Source organism: Capsicum annuum, chromosome 9 (genome assembly GCF_002878395.1).
Source record: "Capsicum annuum cultivar UCD-10X-F1 chromosome 9, UCD10Xv1.1, whole genome shotgun sequence".
Classification (NCBI taxonomy): Eukaryota; Viridiplantae; Streptophyta; class Magnoliopsida; order Solanales; family Solanaceae; genus Capsicum; species Capsicum annuum.
The window spans coordinates 218,497,337-218,521,642 of NC_061119.1; the positions used below are offsets into that span (position 1 = coordinate 218,497,337).

Below are 24,306 nucleotides of genomic sequence, written 5' to 3' on the forward strand. Positions count from 1 at the left end.
GGTTCATTACACATCAGCAATCTATAACAGTATCAAATTGTTAATCTATAGTTTCCATTCTCATTACAGGTTATTCTGAACATATACCAACCAAAGATCTTAATTATCATCACATTCCGCAGCATCATCAAAATCTTCATTATCATCATCTTCTGCAACATCAGCATCTGAATCTTCATAATCATCATCATCATCATCACGTGATTGTACCACTGTATGATGTGACTTGTGGAAATGAGAAACAGTGTGTAACCTTCATAAATATATACTTACCTTGATAAAATTAATACAAAGTATTTCACTTCTTGATATTTCAATTATATCATAAAAGAGTTGAATCCAAGTAAACCTCATTTTAGTATAATTTATACAATCGATACCCTAAAATTCGTGTGTAATGGCGACAAAGAGAGCACATTTTTCATTTTATTTTTATTGTAATTTAATGGTAGGGTTAGATATTAGCTCATTTGTTCGTTCAACCCATCTTAACCTGCCCAACTTCGGTCCAAACATCCCATTTGATACCTTTATGAGTAACAATTAGACCAAAAGTGCTCACATTTAGCAAGCTTAAACTAAAGTACCAAAACTGCTCAAAAATATATTTAAGGAGCCATTTTGAACTACCCTCAAATATAAGGGATATTCTTGTTAATTTCTCTTATATTTTAAGTAGGATTTTAACCAAATTTTGTCAAAGTTATTTTTGGGGCAAGGCTAAGTAACTTTTGTGTACGACTTGTTAGCATGATGTAAATATTGTATATTAATGTAATCATATATTGTTGTATATTGGTGTAATTACATAGATTTTATTTAGAAGTTAAAGAAAATAATAGTGACTTTAGTAAGAGCAGATTTGGTGGGATAAAATAGCGGATTTAGAGGGATAGAAAAGTTGATCTTTAAGGATAGGAAAACGGATCTTTAGGGATGTAATCATTGAATATTTTCTATTTAATGACAAGACTCTCAATATTGAGAGGCATTCAACAGAAAATTGACATGGTATCAAAGCCTTCTCTTGGCTGTCTTATTTCATAGAGTTCATTTGTGGTTTCTTTCAGTCTTTTTGGAAAATTTTGATTTTTGTTGATTGTTCCTCGGCAATTAACACCTTGGATTTCGATCTTAGTCATTTTGGTTATTCTTTTTGAGTCAGTGCTTCTAGTTTTCATAAGTATGACTTCATATCAGTTTGAATCATTCAGTGTTCGTTTCACTGGAAAGAATTTCTTGTCATGGGAGTTTCAGTTTCAGTTATTTGTCACTGGAAAAGAATTATGGGGCCATATAGATGGAGCCGATCGTGCTCCTACTGATCCTACAAAGTTAGGTAAATAGAAGATTAAAGATGCTCGGGTGATGACATGGCTTTTAGGGTCAATTGACCCTCTTATTGTTCTTAATCTTAGGCCTTACACGACAGCTAAAGCCATGTGGGATTATTTACAAAGGGTTTACAAACAAGATAATAGTGCCAGACGCTATCACTTAGAGTATGAAATTTCTAATTACTCTCAAGAAGATCTTTCTGTTCAGGATTATTTTTTTGGAATTCAGAACTTATGGGCTGAATTTACAGATATTGCTTATGCCAAAATACCGGCCGAATCTCTCTCGGTAGTTCAACAAGTTCATGAGCAAAGCAAGCGAGATCAATTTTTGATGAAGTTACGCTCTGAGTTTGAGACTGTTCACTCCCACTTGATGAATCGTGACCCGTCTCCCTCCTTGGATGTTTGTTTAAGGAAATTACTTCGGGAAGAGCAGCGTTTTGTCACACAAAATGCTTTCAATAAAGTTGATAATATTGTTGTTGCATTTGCTGCCCAAGGTAAAGGAAAGGGTAGGGATATGACTAGAACTCAATGCTACAGTTGCAAGGGATATGGTCATATTTCTAGCAATTGTGGCAGGAAGTTTTGTAATTATTGCAAACAACAAGGACACATTACATAGAGTGTCTCACACGCCCTCAAAACCGTTCAAGCAGGGACAAATGGTTTCACTACTGAGAACTCATCTTCGGTACAAGTTCTTACTCCTGAAATGGTAAGACAAATGATCATGGCAGCTTTTTCAACTTTAGGGCTACAAAGTAATGATCTTACATCTAATTTTTGACTTGTTGATTCTGGAGCTTCCAATCATATGACCAACTCATCTAGTATGCTAAAAATATTCGTAAGTATCATGGTCCATCACAAATTCAAGTTGCCAATGGTAGTAATTTACCTATTACCAAGGTTGGGGATATTACTAAATCTTTCAATAATGTTTTTGTGTCACCAACGCTCTTCACTAGTCTTATTTCAGTTGGACAGTTGGTAGATAACAATTGTTATGTGAATTTTTCTCGTAATGGCTGTCTTGTGCAGGATCAGGTGTCGGGGACGATAATTGCGAAGGGGCCTAAAGTTGGACGACTGTTTCCTATACACTTTTCCATTCCTCGTGTTCTATCATTTGTTTGTACTTCTACACCTAGTGAGACTGAGGTATGGCATAGCACTTAGGACATCCAAATTCTATTGTGTTATCTCTTTTATCAAATTCGGGTTTATTGGGGAGCAAAAAAATCAATTTTCCACTGCTTTCTTTGATTGTTCCACTTGTAAATTAGGCAAGAGTAAAATTCTTCCTTTTCCTAATTTTGGTAGTCGTGCTACAAAGTGTTTTGATGTCATTCATAGTGATGTTTGGGGTATTTCACCAATTGTTTCTCATGCTCATTTCAATTATTTTGTGACATTTATAGATGATTATAGTTGATTTACGTGGGTATATTTCCTTCGTTCCAAATCTGAGGTATTCTCTATATTCAAGACATTTTTGGCCTATATTGAGACTCAATTTTCTACTTGCATCAAATTATTGAGATCTGATTCTGGTGGAGAATATATGTCTTATGAGTTAAAAAATTTTTTGCTTGAAAAAAGAATTGTCTCACAACGCTTTTGTCCATACACACCACAACAAAATAGGGTTGCTGAACGTAAAAATCGTCATCTTTTAGATGTCACTCGTACTTTATTGATTGAGTCCTCTATTCCATCTAATTATTGGATGGAAGCTTTGTCTATTGCTGTTTACTCAATTAATAGACTACCATCTAAAGTCTTAAATCTTGAATCTCCATATTTTCGTCTTTATCACAAAAATCCAAGCTATGATAATTTTCATACATTTGACTGTATTTGTTTTGTGCATCTTCCTCCTTCTCAGCATAATAAACTTTCCGCTCAGTCTACTAAATGTGTTTTTATGGGTTATAGTACTTCACAGAAAGGTTTTCTCTATTATGATCCATGTTCTAATAAATTTCATGTTTCTAGAAATGTTGTTTTCTTTGAGAATCAGTATTTTTTTCCTACTCATGTTGAGTCATCTCCTGCTTCTCTTCTTCTTCCTACTTTTGAGGATTTGTCATCTTCTTCTAAGAGGTTCAAACCTGGATTTGTGTACGAACGTCGGAGGCCAACTTTACCCCCTCCTGATATTGATCCACCACCTGAAACTGCTACACAACTAGAATCTGAGAATTCTTAAAGGCCTGCTCCTTTTGAGCCCACTCGACGATCTACGAGAGTATCTCGTCCTCCTAATTGGTATGCTTTTCATCTACTTTATCTACCATTTCTATTCCAACTTGTTACTCACAAGCTTTCAAGCATGAATGTTGGCAGAAGGCAATTGAGGAAGAACTTTTGGCTCTTAAAGAAAATGACACATGGGATATTGTTTCATGTCTTTCAAATGTCCATCCAATTGGATGTAAATGGGTTTATTCAATTAACCTTCATTCTGATGGAACTCTTGATCGGTACAAGGCTCGGTTGGTTGTTCTTGGTAACAAGCAGGAGTATGGTGTGAACTATGAAGAGACTTTTGCACCGGTAGCAAAATTGACGACGGTGCAAACTATTATTGCCATTGCTGCTTCACAAAACTGGACGCTTCATCAAATGGATGTCAAGAATGCTTTTCGGTGATATCAAAGTGAATATTTATATGAAACCTCCACTAGGTTTGTTCTCATTACCTACATCAGATGTATGCAAGTTAAAGCGGTCTCTGTATGGATTAAAACAAGCTCCCAGAGCATAGTTTTACAAATTTCGGTCTACTTTGCTACAATTCTCTTTTAAGCAGAGCAACTATGACCCATCTTTGTTTCTTCGGAAAACATCCACAGGTTGTGTTCTTCTTTAGGTATATGTCGATGACATTATTATTACAGGAACTGATTCTTCACTAATCACTAGCCTGCAACAGCAACTTAAGGATTCTTTTCATATGAAAGATCTTCGTACTCTTACATATTTCTTGGGTTTGGAAGTTCATCGTGATTCATCCGGTGTGTTTCTAAATCAACACAAATATACCCAAGATTTGATTTCTTTGGCAGGTCTTTAGGATTCCTCCTCTGTGGATACTTCATTGGAATTGAATGTAAAGTATCGCCGGGAGAAAGGCAATCTTCTTCCTAATCCAACTATATTTCGGCAATTAGTTGGGAGCTTAAATTACCTTACTGTTACCAGGCCTGATATCTCTTTTGCAGTTCAACAAGTTAGTTAGTTCATGTAAGCTCCCCGTCATCTTCATTTGCTGGCTGTCCGTTGCATCATTAGATACCTCCGAGGAACATCTAATCGTGGATTATTCTTGCCTAGTGGTTCACCTATTCGTCTTAATGCTTTTAGTGATTCTGATTGAGTGGGATGTTCTGACACTCGTCATTCGGTTACTGGTTGGTGTATATTTCTTGGAGAGTCTTTGATATCTTGGAAGAGTAAGAAGCAAGATTGCATGTCAAAATATTCAAGAGGCTGCATATCGAGCAATGTCTACTGCTTGCTCCGAGATTGTGTGGCTTCGTGGACTACTTGCTGAGATTGGATTTCCTCAATCTAATCCTACTCCTCTCCATGCTAATAATACAAGTGCTACTCAGATTGCTACTAATCCGGTTTATCATGAGCGGACCAAACACATCGAAGTAGACTGTCATTATATACGAGAAGTTGTAGATAAAGGTGTCATTACTCTTCCGCACGTGTCCAGTGATCTTCAAATAGCTGATGCATTTACAAAATCAATGGCACTTCAACGACATCAGTTTCTCGTCGGCAAATTGATGCTTCTTGATTTACCAGCATCAATTTGAGGGGGGGTGTTAGCATGATGTAAATATTGTATATTAATGTAATCATATATTGTTGTATATTGGTGTAATTACATAGATTTGATTTAGTCGTTAAAGAGAATAATAGTAACTTTAGTAAGAGCAGATTTGGTGGGATAGAATAGCAGATTTAGAGGGATAGAAAAGCTGATCTTTAGGGATAGGAAAACGGATCTTTAGGGATGTAATCATTGAATATTTTCTATTTAATGACAAGACTCTCAATATTGAGAGGCATTCAACAGAAAATTGACACGACTTGACTTGTGTAAATGAGAAACAGAGTGTGACTCTGATAAATACTCTATACTTACATGGATTGGAGATACGAACATCCACGAGTTGTTTCCAAGGTCTTGTTGTTCTTGTTGAATTCTTGCAGCAGAGTCCCCAAGTTTGGGAAGACACCTTGTTAACTCAATCAGTTGTAGTGTGTGGATTTATGCAAACTCAATGGGTATCTCTTTCAAATTATGGCATTTTTTAAGAACAAGGTGCTCAAGGACAAGAAAATTTTCATCTGTGGCTTTCCAGTGCTTGAGAAAATTATCTTCAATTAGCAAAATCTTCAATCGAGTAAATCCCTGAACATTTGGATGCCATTCATCGCCAAGACAAGCGTGAGCCATCAGCTTCAGCACCTTAAGGTTAGGCAATTCAGCTATGATGTCCAAGTACGACCAACTTATCAAAGTTCTTTCCAACTTCAGCTTCTTGAGCGTTGCTGGAAAAGCTTTTGCACTTGCTGACAAAATCTTCAAGCAAAATATAAAACTCAATGTTTCAAGTTGCTGCAGATGGACAAGATTGTTGAGAGGCCCATTAGAGTCAATCTCATCTCCACCACTGATTCCTAATTCTTTGACATTCTGAATCCCCATAATAACCTCCTTCGTGCAACAACGTTGAGACAAGTAAGAAATAGTTTGTATGTTTGAAAAATCCAAGTGCCTTCCTTTGTCAACAGATCCACTTGGGCAATCTGGCAAATAAAATCTGGACAGTTTAAAATGCCTTAATTGCATTAGTCCCCAAATTTCCTCAGGAAAAGTTATAACTGATAGACGAATTCCTTTAACAATGAATGTCCGCAGATTCCATAACCTGCAAATTTCTCGAGGTATTTTTAAATTCACATAGATGAACAATGCTAGGTACCTCAACCAGATGAGGTTTAGTATCTGTACAGGGAAACTATCAATCCTCACGTGACTCAAGTCCAAGACTTTTGAGTAATTTGAAATGAATAAGCTCTGATTTGAACATTAAAAATGAATCATTAAGACCAATAGAAAAAATAGAATGGGTTCGTTTCAAAATATCGTTGTTGTCATGATCTCTCAATTGACGATGTACAGGGGTAAGAAGAGCCCTATAAAGACCATAGCGACAATAATCAATTTCATCACCAGTCACGTGTTTAAACAGCTGCATTTTATGCATTCTGAAATAGATACGCAAACCACAATGTCTTTCATGATAAAAATGTTCTCCCTTTGAATTTCTGTCAAGCACAGGTGATATATTAGATCATGAACCTTACATGATCTAACTTTTGTTCCATCTAAACTTTTCTGGAAGATGAGAACTAGACATCTATCGACAAGCTCTTGCAGATACTTCTCAGCCTCTCCTTGTAAATCATTTTCCAACTTCAGGAACCCCACAGCCATCCATGATCTTATCAATTTCTTCTCTGGAATCTCACTGTCTTCTCGAAAAATTCCGAAATGCAATGGAGAAGTCTGTAGATCGCTAGTCAAGTGATTGTAACTCAACCCAAGCACACGTGAACATCATTCGCAATAGGCGAATGCCTCCTTTTAACGTGCTTGCTTACACGGATTTGTCATAACCCCTTCAATAGGCTAATGCCTCCTTTTAACGTGCTTGCTTACACGGATTTCTGAGGAAATCCACTCAGGCCCAAGTCCATCGTTTACTGTGTTATTACTTGTGTGGTCGACAAATTCCAAAACGCCGTTCATAACATCTGAAGTATTCAATCCTTAGCAAACATCAGTTGGAATCAGAATCACTTCGTCTAAGTTCACATTCAGCTGTAGCAAAAAGAACAAAAAGGGTCAACTATAAACTTCAAAATTGTTTGAAATTTCGAAGGCAATTATTGTATTCGCCTGGATCGTTGTAAGAACGAACATTCCCAGCTTTGCTTCCCAAGGATTCTTGATCTTCTTGAACTCTTCTAGCAGAAGCCACGGGTTTTGCACTACAGTTCTGTAACTCGATTAGTTGTAGCGAGTAAATATCTGCAAACTCAATAGGGATCTCCTGCAAATGAAGGGAATGTCTGATCACCAGATGCTTGGGAGCAGGAAAATGATCATTTGTGGCTTCAATTTGATACCATTCTGTTCCACGGCAAGCATCAGGTTTCAGCTTCAGCACCTCAAGGTTAGGCCACTTACCTATGATGTTCAAGTCCTCCCATGCTAGACGAGTTCCGACCAGTTTTAACTTCTTGAGCATTGTTGGAAAATGTTCTGCACTAGGTTTGGAATGTATACACGCATTTTGCCAGGTAGAATTGGAGTGTTTTTTTGTTCAGCTTTTATATGGTTAAATGGCCTACTTGTGCACCGGTAAAGTTATAATTTGACGTCAAGTTAAAGGTCCTGTTTATGTATTATGCCTTATTACAATTTAGAGAAATAACAGGTAAAGCTGTTGCTGTGTGACCTGGAGTTCACTTGCTCAAGACGTGGAAACAGCCTCTTACGAGAATGCAGGGTAGGACTACGTCCAATAGATCCTTTGGTCTGATCCTTCCTCTAATCCTCACATAGAGGAAGCTTTAGTGCACGGGGCTTCCCTGAAAATGAAAGATAAACAAATCTAGCTACATAGTATTTACTCATGTCCTTCTGAATCAAAATCACTCCCCCCTTGAAAGAAACATGAAGGGTCAGTAGAAGTTCGACGAGTCACATTATTCTGATGCAAATTTAGAGCGTGTTCAACCGAACTCACTTCTTTCAACTCTTAACTTCACGTGAACAGATACAGACATATGAAAATCATATGAAAGTGTGACATTCTGAATCCACTGATTCTAAATTATGGATCGTCTCTACTAAAGCTTCTTGAGAGAATCATACAAGGATATATGTGATGTAAACATACACAACAAATATTAAACCAATTAAAACTATTGTCTAAACAAAAACATCATCCAGTTTCAACAATATAAATTGCTCCATGAAGGAGGAAAAGTACAGCACAATAAGAATTAACAAGTTAGAAGACATTACAACATAAATTTATCGAATCAAACTCCCCATATTGAATAGAAACCAATTGAATGCTCTTGTTGCTCGTCCTCTCCTTGTCTTCTTTTTTCCAAAAGCTTCTCGAAGAATCCACGATACTTATACGAGATCAAGCCTTCTTATTCCTGCATCAAACTATAACCAAGCAATATAAATTAGAAATATATAATCTCCCATTTACAATCAAATCATGTCAATTAAAGTATAGAAATATCAAGAGGAATTGTGTAAGTATACATTTTTGCATTAGTGATATATATGTTAGAGGAATTCTTACAAAGAAATTAATGTTATGAAGCAAAACAAGCTGCACCAAATTCCGCAACAAACAAGAAAATAAAAATGCAAAGAGAACACCTTGAAATGTGAGTTCATATTAAATTTCTTTTGCACAATTCTGTAAAATTTACTCCACTATATCAAAAATAAATGTCAATAATACTTGTCCATTTTGAAACAAATGGATAATTTACCCATTTTACCCTTAGCATTAAATATGATTCATTATCGAATGTGTTTTCCAAAGCATTAGATTTATTAGATTCAAAGGGTAATATGGTAAAACTAGCCCTATCATTTACTATTTCTTAACTTATGTGTCAAGTTAATAGTGGACAACTATTAATAGACGGAGTTAGTAACAATTAGACCAAATTTCTCTTACATTTTAAGTAGAGTTTTAAGCAAATTTTGTCGAAGTTATTTTTATGAAAGAATAACTTTTGTGTACAACTTGACTTGTGGAAATGAGAAACACAGTGTGACCCTGATAAATACTATATACTTACATGGATTGACGGGGTTGTTTCCGAGGTCTTGTTGTTCTTCTTGAATTCTTGCAGCAGATTCCCCAAGTTCGGGAAGACACCTTGTTAACTCAATCAGTTGTAGTGTATGGATTTCTGCAAACTCAGTGGGTATCTCTTTCAAATACCTGCATTCTTTAAGCACAAGGAGCTCAAGGACAGGAAAATTGTCATTTGTGGCTTTCCAGTACTTGAGAGGACTATCTTCAATTAACAAAAGCTTCAATCGAGTAAATCCCCTGACATTTGGATGCCATTCTTCGCCATAACAAGCATTACACATCAGCTTCAGCACCTCAAGGTTAGGCAACTCAGCTATGATGTCCATGTTTGACCAACTTAGCAAAGTTCTTTCCATCTTCAGCTTCTTGATCATTGTTGGAAAAAATCCACTAAAACAATATATAAGACTCAATGTTTCAAGTTGCTGCAGATGGACAAGATTGTTGAGATGCCCATTAGAGTAAATCCCATATCCACGGATTCCTAATTCTTTGACATTCTGAATCCCCATAATAACCTCCTTCGTGCAGCAACATGGAGACTAGTAAGAAATAGTTTGTATGTTTGAAAAACCCATGTGACTCCCTTTGTCAGCAGATACGCTTGGGGGATTTGGCAGATAAAATTCGGGCAGTTTGAGATGCCTTAATTGCATTAATCCCCAAGTTTGCACTGGAGGTATGCAGATTCCATAACCTGCAAATTTCTGGAGGTATGTTTAAATTCTCATAGCATTACAATGATAGGTACCTCAACCAGATGAGGCTTAGTATCTGTACAGGGAAATTATCAATCTCTTTGTGTCTCAACTCCAAGACTTTGAGTAATTTGAAATGAATAAGCTCTGATTTGAAAAAATAATATGAATCCTTAAGATGAAAAGAGAAAATAGAACAGGTTTGTTTCAAAAGATCGTTGTTGTCATGATGATGTACAGGGGTAAGAAGAGCCCTATAAAGACCATAGGGACAATAATCAATTTTATCACCAGTCACGCATTTAAAGGGCTGCATTTTTTGCATACTGAGATATCGCCGTTTTGAATCTGAGTATTCAAGAACAAAGTCGTTCATGATAAAAATGTTCTCCCTTTGAATTTCTCTCACGCACAGGTCATATATTAGATCATGAACCTTACTGTAACACCCCATAAAAGTCGTCCATGGATTATCCTTTAATAGAGTGCTCTTAGACTTAAAAACTTGAAAATTTTTCGAAGTGTAATGAGGACTTAGAGTCATTTTAGCTGGCAATATTCGGGATACAACTTTTCAACCTTTTCGACATCCGTTTTCAGATTTTCAAGTTGTGTTACGATCGGGCAAGGTCATAGTACATCTCGGATAAGTTTCAGAATTTTTCAAAACGCATAAGGCTGCGTTTGGATTTCAAAACAGTAGCAAAACGCATAGCCTGTTGCCCAGTTTTCAGCATTTCAGGGTCAACTTCAAACAATCATAACTCTCTGAATATAATGAACTGGGAGAGCTGATACCTATCAAATGAAAGCTCTTTGAGTTTTCTTTCCAATGAAACTAGTTTCATCCAAATCCAACATTTGAGTAAGGATTTATACCCGTTTTACTTCAGCCTATCAGTTTATCAACTGAGGGACAGTTTAGACTTTGTTTGTTTTCTTAGGGGCATTTTAGTCATTTCACCTCACCCAAATTTCGTACACCAGATTTGGCCCCCAATTCATCAAAATATAATCCTTTTCTCAAATTTTCTCTCAAGAACACCCCTTAGGGTTTCAAACAAAAATCTCAAATAACTCAAGATTCAACCGTGGGTTTTGGAAGATAATTGGAGATTTGGAATCCCCACATCGTAAGCTTCAAGAACATCCCTCAATTTCTTAAATAGAGGTATGCGGGATTTTCCTAAAATCTCATGGGCATAGAAATCATGTTTTAAGAATGGGGTTTTCTAATTCATGTACATACTCATGTTTTAGAAGCTTTAATGATATTGTTTTGTCCTTTTGTCTTTCCCCCAAAGTGATTTGAAAATTATATGTATATGTGTATATGTGTTTGTCTTGAAATATGAATTGAGAGCATGATTTACATAAAACCCCTCTCTTGATGTAAATTTTCCCATGTTTCACGTGATATAGATTGTTTTGAAATACATCTTGAAAATTCATGCTATGAAATGCTTTGACTTTTGCTATGTTTGGAATATGATTTTGAACACGAAAGAGAGGGTTGTAAATGTTGAATATACATATAATGAAAGAGTGCATAATTTTGCCAAAAGCACATGACCACCTTATGTTTGATAAAAGTTTTTGCAAGGTTTTGACTTGAGTTTCAAAACATGAAATCTTTATGCAAATTACATGTTTTGGTGGTCTGAAACTACACTTTTATGAAAGATCATGCTTAATGCATTATGGCTCAGAAATAGGACTTGCAAGTCTTGGTATGACGATACCAACTTAGAAAAATGCCATAACAGACACAGACTAGTTCAGAAATGAGATTTTATCAGAATTTCATGATTAAGAAATTTCAGAATGATACATGTTCAGAAAAGGTTAAAAATTGGGCATAAAGAGATGTTTGGTGGTCCCCGAAGAAGGCGTGAGTTCAGACAACTCATTGCCCAAAATCGTGATTTACCGATCCGGGTATATTATTATACGCTGGCTTAAGTGCCGTGTGGCGTATCAGACTCAGACACTCCAACCCTTGTGGCACACTTGGGTTGGGGGCTTCCCCGCCGAGTCAATGGCGGATTTCATATAGCCCGTGGAATATCAGACTTATAGGGGAGTTCCACCTAACTTAGAAGTAATACAAAGATCAAAAATTATTTTGACAAGAATGTCTTATGATTTTTGAATGATGCCCATGTGTTTTCTGAAGCTATTTGTCACGACCCGAACCAGGGCCTGGCCGTGACGAGCATTTCGAACCATGGAGGCCCGAAACACCCCTATCTGTCTGGTAATTATGCACATAATTCATATGATCAAAGTAATGCGGAAGAAACACAATAATACGGAAACATGGTCATATATATGAAAACAAATAATAACGGGGAAATAAAGTTCCCACAACATGAATCAACCTCTAAACAACCGTCTGCCAAAATCTCTAACAAATGACTGGGTCAAGTAACTGTATGTAAACTGGGACAAGGCCCCCAGTAGACCCCAAAACTTAATATAAGATAAAAAGACTGCAGGACATAAGACCTTCTGAAATATAGAAGGCTCACCACTTGTCTCTGCAACTTTGTCTGAATGATCTACTGATTCTCTTGACCCCTAGACTGAGCCTCTGAACCTGAGAGGTTGGAGAGGGGGGGGGGGGGGCAGTACAAAAGTACTGGCACATAGAGTAATCCAAAACAAAGTAGATATTTTATACAATATAAGTGAGAGTTGTTATAAAACACATTATTTCAAAATGTTTCAAAAGTACATGGGCATAGTATAAATATTTTTCAACAACAAGGCAACATATTTGAGTTAGGTGGTATACCCTACAATATCACATTTACACCAACTGTCAAACCTCGGTTGCCACCAAGATAAGAGTATAAGTGAGGGAAAGACACAAAAGACCACGAAGCATGGTGTCTAGACCCAAATCAAATATGGTAGTGCACAAGACCACAAAGCAAGACTCCTAACCATAATCCCAATTTGGGATAATATAATATCAGGTATGCAAGACCACAAAGCATGGTACCAAGTTCCCGAGTCGGCAAACACGGTTTTCAGCGTAGAATCATTTGACTCATGCTTTCTTCGGGCAACCACCTATCTCATTTAAAATCAATGCATTTAAACTCACTTCATAATCCTTCACATATCATACTTTATAGGGTATCGTCATACCCGACTTGCAAGTCATCAATATCATATCAATCTCTTCATTCAATCATTATATGCAATATTCTTCAATATGAGCAAAACAACCCTCTCTTTGAAAATCAAGAATCATATCATTTCATAGCACTTTTCGAAACATTTCATGACATGCTTTTAAAGATGATTTCAAAACCATTCATATCATATGAAAATTTAAAACATCATATCAAGAGAGGGATTCCAAATAATTCATGCTCGCAATTTAACATCATCTCAAATCATATGCAATTACATATACAATATATCAAATCATTTCAAGGAAAGGCCTAAAAGACCAAAACAACATCATTAAAGCATTCGAAACATAACTATATTCATAATTTCAAAACCCCCATTGAAAAATATGATTTAAATTGCCCATGAGATTTTTAGGATAAACCCATGTACCTCTATTTTCAAAGATAATAGATGTTTCTTGAAGGTTGCGGATTGGTGATTCCAAATATGTAATTATCTTCGAAAACGTACGGTCGAATTTTGAACTATTTGAGTTTTTATTTTGAAACCCTAAGGAGTGTTCTTGAGCAATTTTGATGAATGAAGGTGTATTTTGGTGTTTGAGGGATTAAATCCCGTGTTGGTGGTATATAGGGGTGGAGGATGACCAAAATACCTCTAAGGAACAATTAAGGTCAAATCTGTCCCTCAGTTGACAGTTTGATAGGCTGGAGTAAATCGATTATAACTTTTTACTCATTTACTAAAATTGGATGAAACTAACTGTATTTGAAATAGGACTCAAAGAGATTTCGTTTGATATATTATAGCTCACACAGTTCATTATATACAGGGAGTTATGATCGTTTGAAATTGACCCTGAAATGCTGAAAACTGGGCAATAGGCTATGCGTTTTGCTACTGTTTTGAAATCCAAACGCAGCCTTATGCGTTCCGAAAAATTCCCAAACTTATCCGAAATATAATATGAGCTTGACCGATCGTAACGCAACTTGAAAATCTAAAAACGTATGTCGGAAAGGTTGAAAAGTTTTATCCCGAAGATTGCCAGCTAAAATGACTCTAAGTCCTCATTACACTTAGAAAAATTTTCAAGTTTTTAAGTCTAAGGTCACTCTATTAAACGCTAATCCATGCATGACTTTTACGGGGTGTTACACTATTTTATACGTGATGTGTTGATGAAAATTGCTCTCATCTATTACATATATGTTCAAATACTTTATTGTGGATTGCTTTGCGTGCCAGTACATTTGTGCTGACTCCCCCTCCTTCCAGGTTTTGAGACACAGTCTAGGGGTCCAGATAAATAGTAGATATTTCAGATTGCAGAGCAGATTGTGCAGGGGTGAGCCTTCTATATTCCAAAAGGTCTGTTTACTTTCAAATATTTATCTTTAGTCATGTTTTGGTCTACTGGGGGCCTTGTCTCAGTTTTCAGACAGTTTTGTTTAGTTCATAGTAGAGATTTCATAGACTAAGTCAGACATTTTTATTATCCAGATATATTTTGGATTTCAATTTTTCTGTATTATGATCACATTCAGACTGACCATGTTTTCGTATTAGATTTCTATTTCCGCATTATCTTTTATTATATGAATGTTGTGCATAATTACCAGATAGACAGAGGGCGCCTCGGGCCTTCACGGTTCGGGAATGCTCGTCACGACCAGGGCCCCGGTTCAATTCGTGATACTTACATGATCTAATTTTTGTTCCATCTCGACTTTTCTTGCTGATGAGGACTAGACATCTATCGACAAGCTCTTGCAAACACTTCTCAGCCTCTCCTTCCAAATCATTTTCCAACTGTAGGAACCCCTCAGCTATCCATGATCTCATCAATTTCTTCGCTGGTATCTCACTGTCTTCTGGAAAAAACCCGAAATGCAGAAGACAAGCTTTTAGATCTCTAGTCATGTGATTGTAACTCAACCCAAGCATATGTGAACATAGTTCGTCAGGATCATTTGTGACAAATGACTTGACATCTTTCGCAATATTTTCCCAGTCTTCTATTGCCTTTTTAGATTTGAGAAGTCCAGCAGCCACGACTATAATTACTGGTAACCCTTGACATTTCTCTGCGATTTCCTGCCCAGTAGTCTCAAACTCAAATGGTAATGCTTCACTTGGTAATGCTGCACTTTTGAAAAGACTCCAACTCTCATCTTGATCCATGAAGCTCATTGTCACGATCCGAACTGGGGCCCTAGCCGTGACGAGTATTCCGAACCATAAGGCCCGAAACACCCCTATCTGTCCAGTAATCATGCACATGATTCATATGATAAAAGAAATGCGGAAGATACACAATATAACGGAAACATGGTCAAGAATCATATGCGAACAATAATGGGGAAACAATGTCCCACAATCTCAATCAACATCTCTAAAATCTTCTACGAAATCTCTACTACATGAACTGAAACAAACATCTATCTGAAAACTGGGAAAAGGCCCCCAGTAGACCCAAAATTAATAAATGATAAATGAAACTGCTAGATATCAGGCCTTCCGAAATATAGAAGGCTCACCAAGTGACTCTGCGAATCTGCCTGAGGAAATCTATTGATTTTCTGGACCCCTAGACTGTGCCTCCGAACCTGGGAAGGAAGGGGGTCAATACAAAAGTACTGGTACGCAGAGATATCAAAACAAAATATAATATTTTTATAAAATATAGTTGAGAGCCATTATAAAGCAGTTTCATATCAAATCATTTGAAAACACATGGGCGTAACGTAATTGTTTTCAACAACAATGCAATGCAGCTGAGCTAGGTGGAATACCCTACATAATTTACACCAACTGTCAAACCCCTGTTACCGCTGAGATTAGAGTATACGTGAGGGGGAGACACACAAGATCACACAGCATGGTGTCTCGATCCAATGGTAGTGCCCAAGATCACTTAGTCCGGGCTCCTACCTATAATTCCAATTTGGGAATGACATAAAGTCAAGTATTCAAGATCACTTAGCCTGGTACCAAATTCCCGTGTCGGCAAACACGGTTTCCAGCGATGAGCCCTTACACTCAAACACCTTCTTCGGGCATCCACCTATCTCATGTAAAATCAATGCATTCAAATTTCATCTGATTCAATCACATATCATATTCTATAGGGTATCGTCATATCCGACTTGCAAGCCATTAATATCACATTATTCTTCTCATTCAACCATTGTATTCAACATGTTTCAACACAAATAACCCTCTCGTTTTCAAGTCAAAATCATATCAATTCTCAAAACATTTCACGTCATGCTTTTCAAGATGTTTTCAAACAATTTACATCATATGCACATTTAAAACAAATTCACATCAAGAGAGGAAATTTCATATCATTCATGCTCTCAAGTTAACATCTTTTTGGAATACATACATATACATATATCCTATAGTAAATCACTTTGGGAGTAGGCCTAAGGGCCAAATCAATATCATAAAACGTTTAAAACATAATCATATTCGTAATTTCAAAACCCCCATTTGAAAACATGAATTTTTAAATCCCATGAGATTTTTGAGATAACCCCACGTACCTCTATATGCAAATATGATAGGTGCTTCTTGAAGCCTACGTAGCGGAGATTCCAAATCTTCAATTTGTTTTGAAAATCCACGGTTGAATCTTGAACTACTTGGGTTTTTATTTTGAAACCCTAGAGAGAGTTCTTGAACAATTTTGATGAATGAAAGTGTATTTTGGGGTCTTTGGGAACTGAATTTCATGTTTAGGGCTAAGTAAGGGTGGAAACTGACCATTTTGCCCCAAAAACGGAGTGTTTAAGTCACCTGAAATCTTTACATAGGCGCTGCCGATGCTATCGCCTATGTTTACATAGGCGCCGCCTACTACTTTGAAAGGCCATAACTTCTTGCTCGGGTGTCGGATTTTAGCAAAATTGGTATCGTTGGAAAGATAACTCAAAGACCTATCATTTGACACATAGTAGGCTCTCTAATTCAATATGTACAGAGAGTTATGGTTGATGGAAGCTAACACAAATTACAACGTCCACTAAAACTTAATCGATTGAAATAGTTTCGACTCGTCCTTGAGTTGAAGGACCTCTATGATCTAAATTCAAGCTTGAATGGATTCACATACTACACAAATAATTAACATGCCATATTGGCATAGGATTTATGGCTTCGGGATTATCAACGCATTGAAATCATGGTTTTTATTCTAGCCCGAAATGCGGGGTGTTACACTCATCCGTAAAGAAACATTCTCTGTATCAGCATAACAAGATACTTCATTGTTACGGGTAGTCAACAGTATTCGACTCCCTGCATTGTCTTCAGTTGGAAAGCATTGTCTCGCGCCATCCCACACTTTACAACTCCAGATATCATCCAAGACAATTAAGTACCTCTTTCTCTTTAAACTTTTCTGCAACATGTCTTCTAGCTCTACTTGACCTTTCGTCTTAACTGTGTCATTCATTTCGATCGTCGATTGCAGAAGGCTCAGCAAAATTTCCTTTATATTGTGCTGTTGAGATACAGTAGCCCACGCACGAACATCAAAACGGCATAGAATTGATTCATGATTGTAAACTTCTTTCGCTAAGGTTGTTTTACCTATGCCTCCCATCCCAACAATCGGTATAACTTTGGGTTCACCAGAGTAGTTTCCTGTCAGATATTCTACCAACCGTTTCCTTTGATCATCACGTCCAACCATATTATTGTTAACATTCAGAATATCGTTTGTTGAACTTGAAAACTCATGAACCAATGATTCCTTTGATACTTGTTTGCCTTTATCTTGAATCTTTGTTGACTCTTTCCAGACATGATCAATGTCCTTTGCCAATTGTTGAAGGCTTTTACGAAACTTTTGGCGTGTCCATATATTCGAGATTCCCTTGAAAAATCTTGAGCCGATGATTCCTATGATGCTTTTATTTTCTCCCAGTACAGCTTTTGTTAGTCTCAGTTGAATTGTGTATTCAACAGCACTTGCAACTTCTTTTACCTCTACTTCAAAATCCGTCATTTCTCCAAAAACATTGTTTTTCTCAAAGTTCTTGAGAAATACTTCCAGGGAAGTAACTTTTTCATGAAGAGCGCAAAGTTCTTCTCTGCAATCAAAGATTAGAGATTGCATCGGTGAATTGGATGTCAAGAGAGATTCTATTGTTCTCGTAAGAGAAGCCACACTTGCATGAGCCATATTTACTGTATTCTCATTTCTTTCCTTTGCGGTTATGACCTGAAACATGGTATTACAAATAAGATCAGGTAATAGTGAGTTTAGTCCCAAAATCCGCTTTGCTTACGTAGATATTGTTTTCTATGTTGCTGGGACTCATTAAAAAAGTTACCACGCCCATGTCAGATCCTTACAAAAATGCACAACTTTTGAAGGATCTAACACGTAATCAACGTTATTTTTGAGGAGTTCGAGCAACATACTTACATAGTACAAAGAGTTAAATTATACATTGACAAGCCACTACAAGTGTTGTTTTGCTCTAAAACTCTAATTAAATGAGAGAGTAATTTAGGGAAACTAACCATTCAAAGGCAGATTTTCTAAAACAGTAAGTAAGGTTTGTGTACACCCCACCCTCCCGATAACCCACTTGTAGGATTTTCTAACTTTGCTAGAAAGTCGGACCATAAAATTAACGGGTCACAATTCAAAAGTCTTCTTTACTTTCTTTAACTTCGTGTCAAGTCAAAAAGACAAACATATCGAAATGGACCTTGGTTGTCCACTGTATACTTGGAGGAAAAAGATACTCCCTTTGTTTCAAAAAGAATGAGCTACGTGCTTTCCTTTTTAATTCATTTAAAAAAGAATGACTTCTTTCCTTTTTTAGCTATACTTTAATTTCAACTTTTCACGTGACATATTTAAGATTATAAGATTAAAGGGCATTTTGGTACATTGACATAACTATAATTTAAAACCATATGATTCATAAGGAGATAAGCATCTAGTAGCCCCAAAGTATGGCCAAAGTTGTTACGACACACTCCAACTTCACAGGGGTCCTATTACCCCCCATAAACTCAATTTTAGCATATTTTTGTCACCCTTTTGTGCTGACGTGACACCTTTATTACATAAAAATGGAGCTCACGTAAAACGTGAGACGTCAGCTAAAAAGGTTGAAAAGAATACACTAAAATTTAGTTGAGGGGGCAATAGGACTCCCGTGAAGTTGGAGTGCGACGTGACAAATTTAGTCATAATTTAGTAGGGTACTAGATGCTTTACTCGATTCAAAAGTCTTATTTATCTTCTTAAACTTTGCGTTAAGTCAAATAGATCTTTTTTTTTTAAAATGAAGGGCGTAATTTTTTTCTCCAAGATTATCGGTAACATCCTTAACTAACAAAAAATTACAGGATGACAACATGTATGCTAAGTTGTTGAGGTTGATCTTCAGATGGCCACTCAAATAAGAGTTATTTACTCAGAAATATGAGTAATTAAGGGAAACTAACCTTTCAATGGTAGTTTGGGAATACAAGAAGAAACCTGGGAAGAAACAACTGATCACTGCAACAAAATACTATAAGAAAACACAAATATGAGTATATAAAAACAAAAGGATATAAACAAGATTAAAATCAAGAGAAAAATGGCATACCTCTCTGAGTGTCTAACAAAGTGTTTGCCTTGTGATTTATTATTGCATGTGGGGAAAGTTCTTTTATTTATTTTAATGGAACAACACATGAGTTGTAGTTTCAAGATAAAAAGTTCTGAAGAGATGATTATGTATTTTAAAATAAAATTAAAGAGATTATTTTGATTTACTGCATTTGAGCACGGGTCTATCGAAAACAACCTCTCTATCTTCGGACAAAGACTGCATTAATTCTTCCCAGATATCACTTATGCAATTATGTAAAGATTTACCTAATAAGATAAGTCAATAAAGAAATAATAAGATATGGATGGAGGATCAAAATAAATCTCCAACTTTAGGAGGAACATTGTTATTGTAAAAAAAGATAGAGAACCTTTTTGAACATGACTCAATTATCAAGACTATCTTTAATTTTCAAAGAAAAAATATTTTTATTTTTTATTCAGTGGGACATATAATAACTTAATAAATACTCCCTCCGTTTTAAAAAAAAAAAACTGATTTGTTTTTATTTTTAGTTTGTTTAAAAAAATGATCATTTTCTTTTTTGACAACAATATTTTAACTTTTCACATGGTATGTTTAAGGCCGCAAGATTAAAGGAAATTTTAATACATTTGACATAACTTTAATTTAAGATTACAAGATTTAGAAGCCTTTTTTAGTTTGTTAATACATGCTATGTTCTGGTTTCTTTATTAGCAGTCATGTTTTTTTCTATTTTTATAACTAATTTGATTTACTGCATTTAAGTGGTGATCCTTCAAAAATAATCTCTCTATTTTTATGAGATAGGGACAATGTCTGGGTACACTTGACCCTTTTCAGATTATACCCTTTTTCAGATCTCATTTATGGAATTATTCAGAGATATACCTCATTGATATATTAAAGAAAGAACTTGGCCAATTTGCTGTACCAATCACAAATTTTTTAATTTATATTAGCTGCCTGCCACTAATACTTTGTGGGCTAATCAATAAAGAAATAACAAATCTCCAGCTTAGGACTTGGGAGCCAAATAGTGGAGTATTCTTTTTCTAAAAAAAAAAGCATTCTTTTTGACTCATACAGTGAGTAATGCTATGACTCAATTATCAAGACTTTCTTTAATTTGAAAAACAAAAATATTTTAATTTTTTATTCAATGGGACATATAACAACTTAACAAGTATTTCCTCCGTTTCAAAAAAACTAATCTGCGTTTATTTTTAGTCCGTTTAAAAAATAATTATTTTCTTTTTTGGCAATACTATTCCAAGTTTTCACATGGTACTACAAGATTAAAGGATATTTTAGTACATTTGATATAATTTCAATTTAAGACTACAAAATTTAAAAAAAAAAAAAAATTTGTTAATCTCTGCGCTAACTCAAAATAGATCATTTTTTTTAAAAATGGGAGATTATTGTTAGGTGTGGAGCCTGATTAATATATGATGTACTGTTTATATATTAATGACCACGTGGTTCAACCTCCGCGTGTGAGGTTGCCGGGGGGTGGGGGGTGGGAGCCCCCCACCACCCCCCACCCGAAGGTGGGGTTCGGGGCGTAGTCCTGATCCAAATTTTAGGCACTGTGACACTTATTCTCATTTCTTTGTGTAACTGTACATACCCTAAATCATTAATATAAATAGCATGTCCGTCGTGTAGTTTACTCATGAGGTGTTACCATGAAAAATATTTCTCTCCTCAAGAAATCTCTCTCTATTTTCTTCATTTCTTCCACTAGATCTAATGTGTGTGAAGAAGAATCGATCCTAAATATTAGTGATTAATAATAAAATAAGAATGCAAAATTTGTAGAAAATTCGAAAAATGCCCTTGTACTTTGCAAAAAGGTCGAACATTGCCCGAAAATTCGAAAAATGCCCTTGTACTTTGCAAAAAGGTCGAACATTGCCCCCGCTGGAAGTTTGGCTCACTATGTTATTGTCGTTACAATATTGACTTGAAAATTGCCCATAGTCATAGCTGAACTAAATTTTATATTTATATTACCATATAAATTTGCCGCATGGCTATGCCGCCAGAGAGACACAACTCAAACTATCCCCCCACCCCCCCACCCCCAAGAAAAAAAAAAGGAGAAGGTGACGGGTTCAAGTCATGAAAATAACCTTTAACAGCAAATGTAGGTAAGACTGTGTACAATAGTCCCTTGTGGTTCAACCCTTTTACACAGACTTGTCCTGTGCTTATAAAGTTTTCTATCACTGAATCTTGATATTAAATGTTCACATAACAATTTTTTATTTTCATAATCGGCTTAAGTTTTTTAAAACTCAAGTGGGAGCCTCGAAAACATAACTAATGAATTATGCGTAAACGGACCCTTTAACTTAGCATCAACTGGCACCTATACTCTCCAACTTTGGATGTGCACGAGTAGACACAGGCGTCTTATATGACTCATGTGATTTGTCATGTAGAATGCGTGCACCTCACATGATTTTTCATGTAAGAAGCGTATGTCCACTTGCTCAACTTCGTACAAATTTAATTGTCTACTTAAAAACTGGAAAAGAAACTGCAATTCTAGAAAAAAATGGATTCTCTATAGGGGTTTTTACCTATCAGGTATCTTGGGCTTCTATTGTCCCCCAAGAAGTGAAACAAGATAGACTGTACTATGTTGATACACAAGATCACTAGTAGGATAAGGACTGTAATACTCAATTCTTTTCTTTTTATAAAATAACTATTTGGCTCCTTATCTTATTATTTCTTTATTGACTTATTAGTCCACAAAGTATAGTGGCAGGTAGCAAATAGAAACACAAATTTTTTGATAGGTACAACAAATTGGACAAAGGTCTTTTTTTAATATATCAATGAGGTATATTTCTATATAATTTCATAAGTGGGAATTCCTTAAGTGAGATCTGGGGAAGATCAAGTGTATGCAGACCTTATTCTTATCTTGTGAAGTTAGAGAGTGTTTTCGAAAGACCTTTGCTCAAATGCAATAAATCAAATTAGTTATGTAAAAGAAACGATAGCGAAGAAAACATGACAACTATTAAAGAAGACAACAAATAGCATTCAGAAAAAAGACTAGGCAACAAAAATAGTATAATGACAATTGAAACACAGTATAATCATCTTTTAACTTTATTATTAAAATATAATAAAAGTAAATATCTATATAATCATCTTTTAATAACTTTCTATCTTAAAACTAGGATTGATGTGTTGTTCCATTTAAATATATAAAAGCACTTTCCCCACATGCAACAGTAATTGAAGTTCTCATCCCAATTTATCACAAGGCAAACACTTTGTTAGACACTCAGAGAGGTATGCCATTTTTCTTGATTGCTTGCTGTTATATCTTTTGTGTTTTACACCTTTTTTATTATATACTCATATTTGTGTTTTTTATGTTCTTTTCTGATAGTATATTGTTGCAGTGATCAGTTGCTTCTTCCCAACTTTATGCCATTGAAAGGTTAGTTTCCCTTAATTACTCATCTTTCTGAGTTAATAACTGTTAGTTGAGTGATCATCTGAAATCAACCTTAACAACTTAGCATACGTATTGCCAACCTGTAATAATCTTTTGTTAAGGATACTATTGATCATCCTGGAGAAAAAAAAATTGCACCCTCCGTTTAAAAAATAATGACTTATTATGACTTGACACGAAGCTCAAGAAAGTAAAAAAGACTTTTAAATTATGACCCTTTAATTTTATGGTCCAACTTTCTAGAAAATTTAGAAAATCCTACAAGCAGGGGTATCAGGAGGGTGGGATGTACGCAGATCTTACCCCTATTTTTGTGGGATGTAGATAGATGGGTAGAGAGATCATGGTCTATCTGCTATTACCTGGAGTTGAATTTTTAAAGTTACATTAAAAGAGAAGGGAATTAGTACAACATATCCTGTAAGGCTCATAGACCATCACCTAAAGCCTTGCATTAGTCACATAAGAATATAATGCATAAAACTAGAAATAATAAGCGGAACAGATGCCATTAACTGAACTTGTTCATTACAAAACTGTTTAAAATCTTACAATAATGATTATACAAAAGAAACTCAAACTAAATATATCAACTTTGTCTGACTTCCATAAAGCCTCTACTAATACTGACTATAGGTAGCCGGGACATGACCCCCAGCTATCCCTAATGAATACAACTGAATAAAATATGAATTTCTGAATGTGGAAACTGACTGAAGTCCTCGAATCAAAAAAACTCATCACCTGCTGGTTGGAAGCTGCGAATTGTCTGCTTATGATGTGTGGGCTACAACTGGTACCTACACCATGAAATAATGTAGCCACACAGACGTTTATGTGGTCAGTACTTCTGGAATGTACTGAATATGTGGGGGTGAATGCAATAAGTAAAACTGAAGCTGAACATACTTTCAAATCATGCATACTAAGTGTAAAAAGACTCACCCTGATCATGAATAAAATTAAAAGCTGAAATATCATAAAACATGAATAACAAAGCATAATCTGATAAGCTTAGTGAGTCAATACACTTAGTTTCTAAAATCTTTACTTTTATGGGAGATTCGTATA

General features: G+C 35.7%; 2 protein-coding genes across 2 annotated transcripts; both read right to left on the minus strand.

Moving 5' to 3' along the window:
* Nucleotides 1-5,634: 5,634 nt before the first annotated feature.
* LOC107841056 (putative late blight resistance protein homolog R1A-10) lies at nucleotides 5,635-7,130 on the minus strand. The gene is made up of 5 exons (XM_047396412.1): nucleotides 7,093-7,130; nucleotides 6,733-6,949; nucleotides 6,551-6,622; nucleotides 6,353-6,447; nucleotides 5,635-6,298 (listed from the first exon to the last, which is right to left on the minus strand). The coding sequence occupies exons 1-5, from the start codon at nucleotides 7,128-7,130 to the stop codon at nucleotides 5,635-5,637; spliced, it is 1,086 nt and encodes a 361-aa protein (XP_047252368.1).
* Nucleotides 7,131-7,213: 83 nt separating this feature from the next.
* On the minus strand, nucleotides 7,214-19,670 carry LOC107841793 (putative late blight resistance protein homolog R1A-4). Its single transcript, XM_047396413.1, has 8 exons — nucleotides 19,615-19,670; nucleotides 17,365-18,370; nucleotides 14,837-15,344; nucleotides 10,189-10,430; nucleotides 9,895-9,989; nucleotides 9,269-9,813; nucleotides 7,333-7,703; nucleotides 7,214-7,254 (listed from the first exon to the last, which is right to left on the minus strand). The coding sequence occupies exons 2-8, from the start codon at nucleotides 18,329-18,331 to the stop codon at nucleotides 7,214-7,216; spliced, it is 2,769 nt and encodes a 922-aa protein (XP_047252369.1). The 5' UTR covers nucleotides 18,332-18,370; nucleotides 19,615-19,670.
* Nucleotides 19,671-24,306: the final 4,636 nt, after the last annotated feature.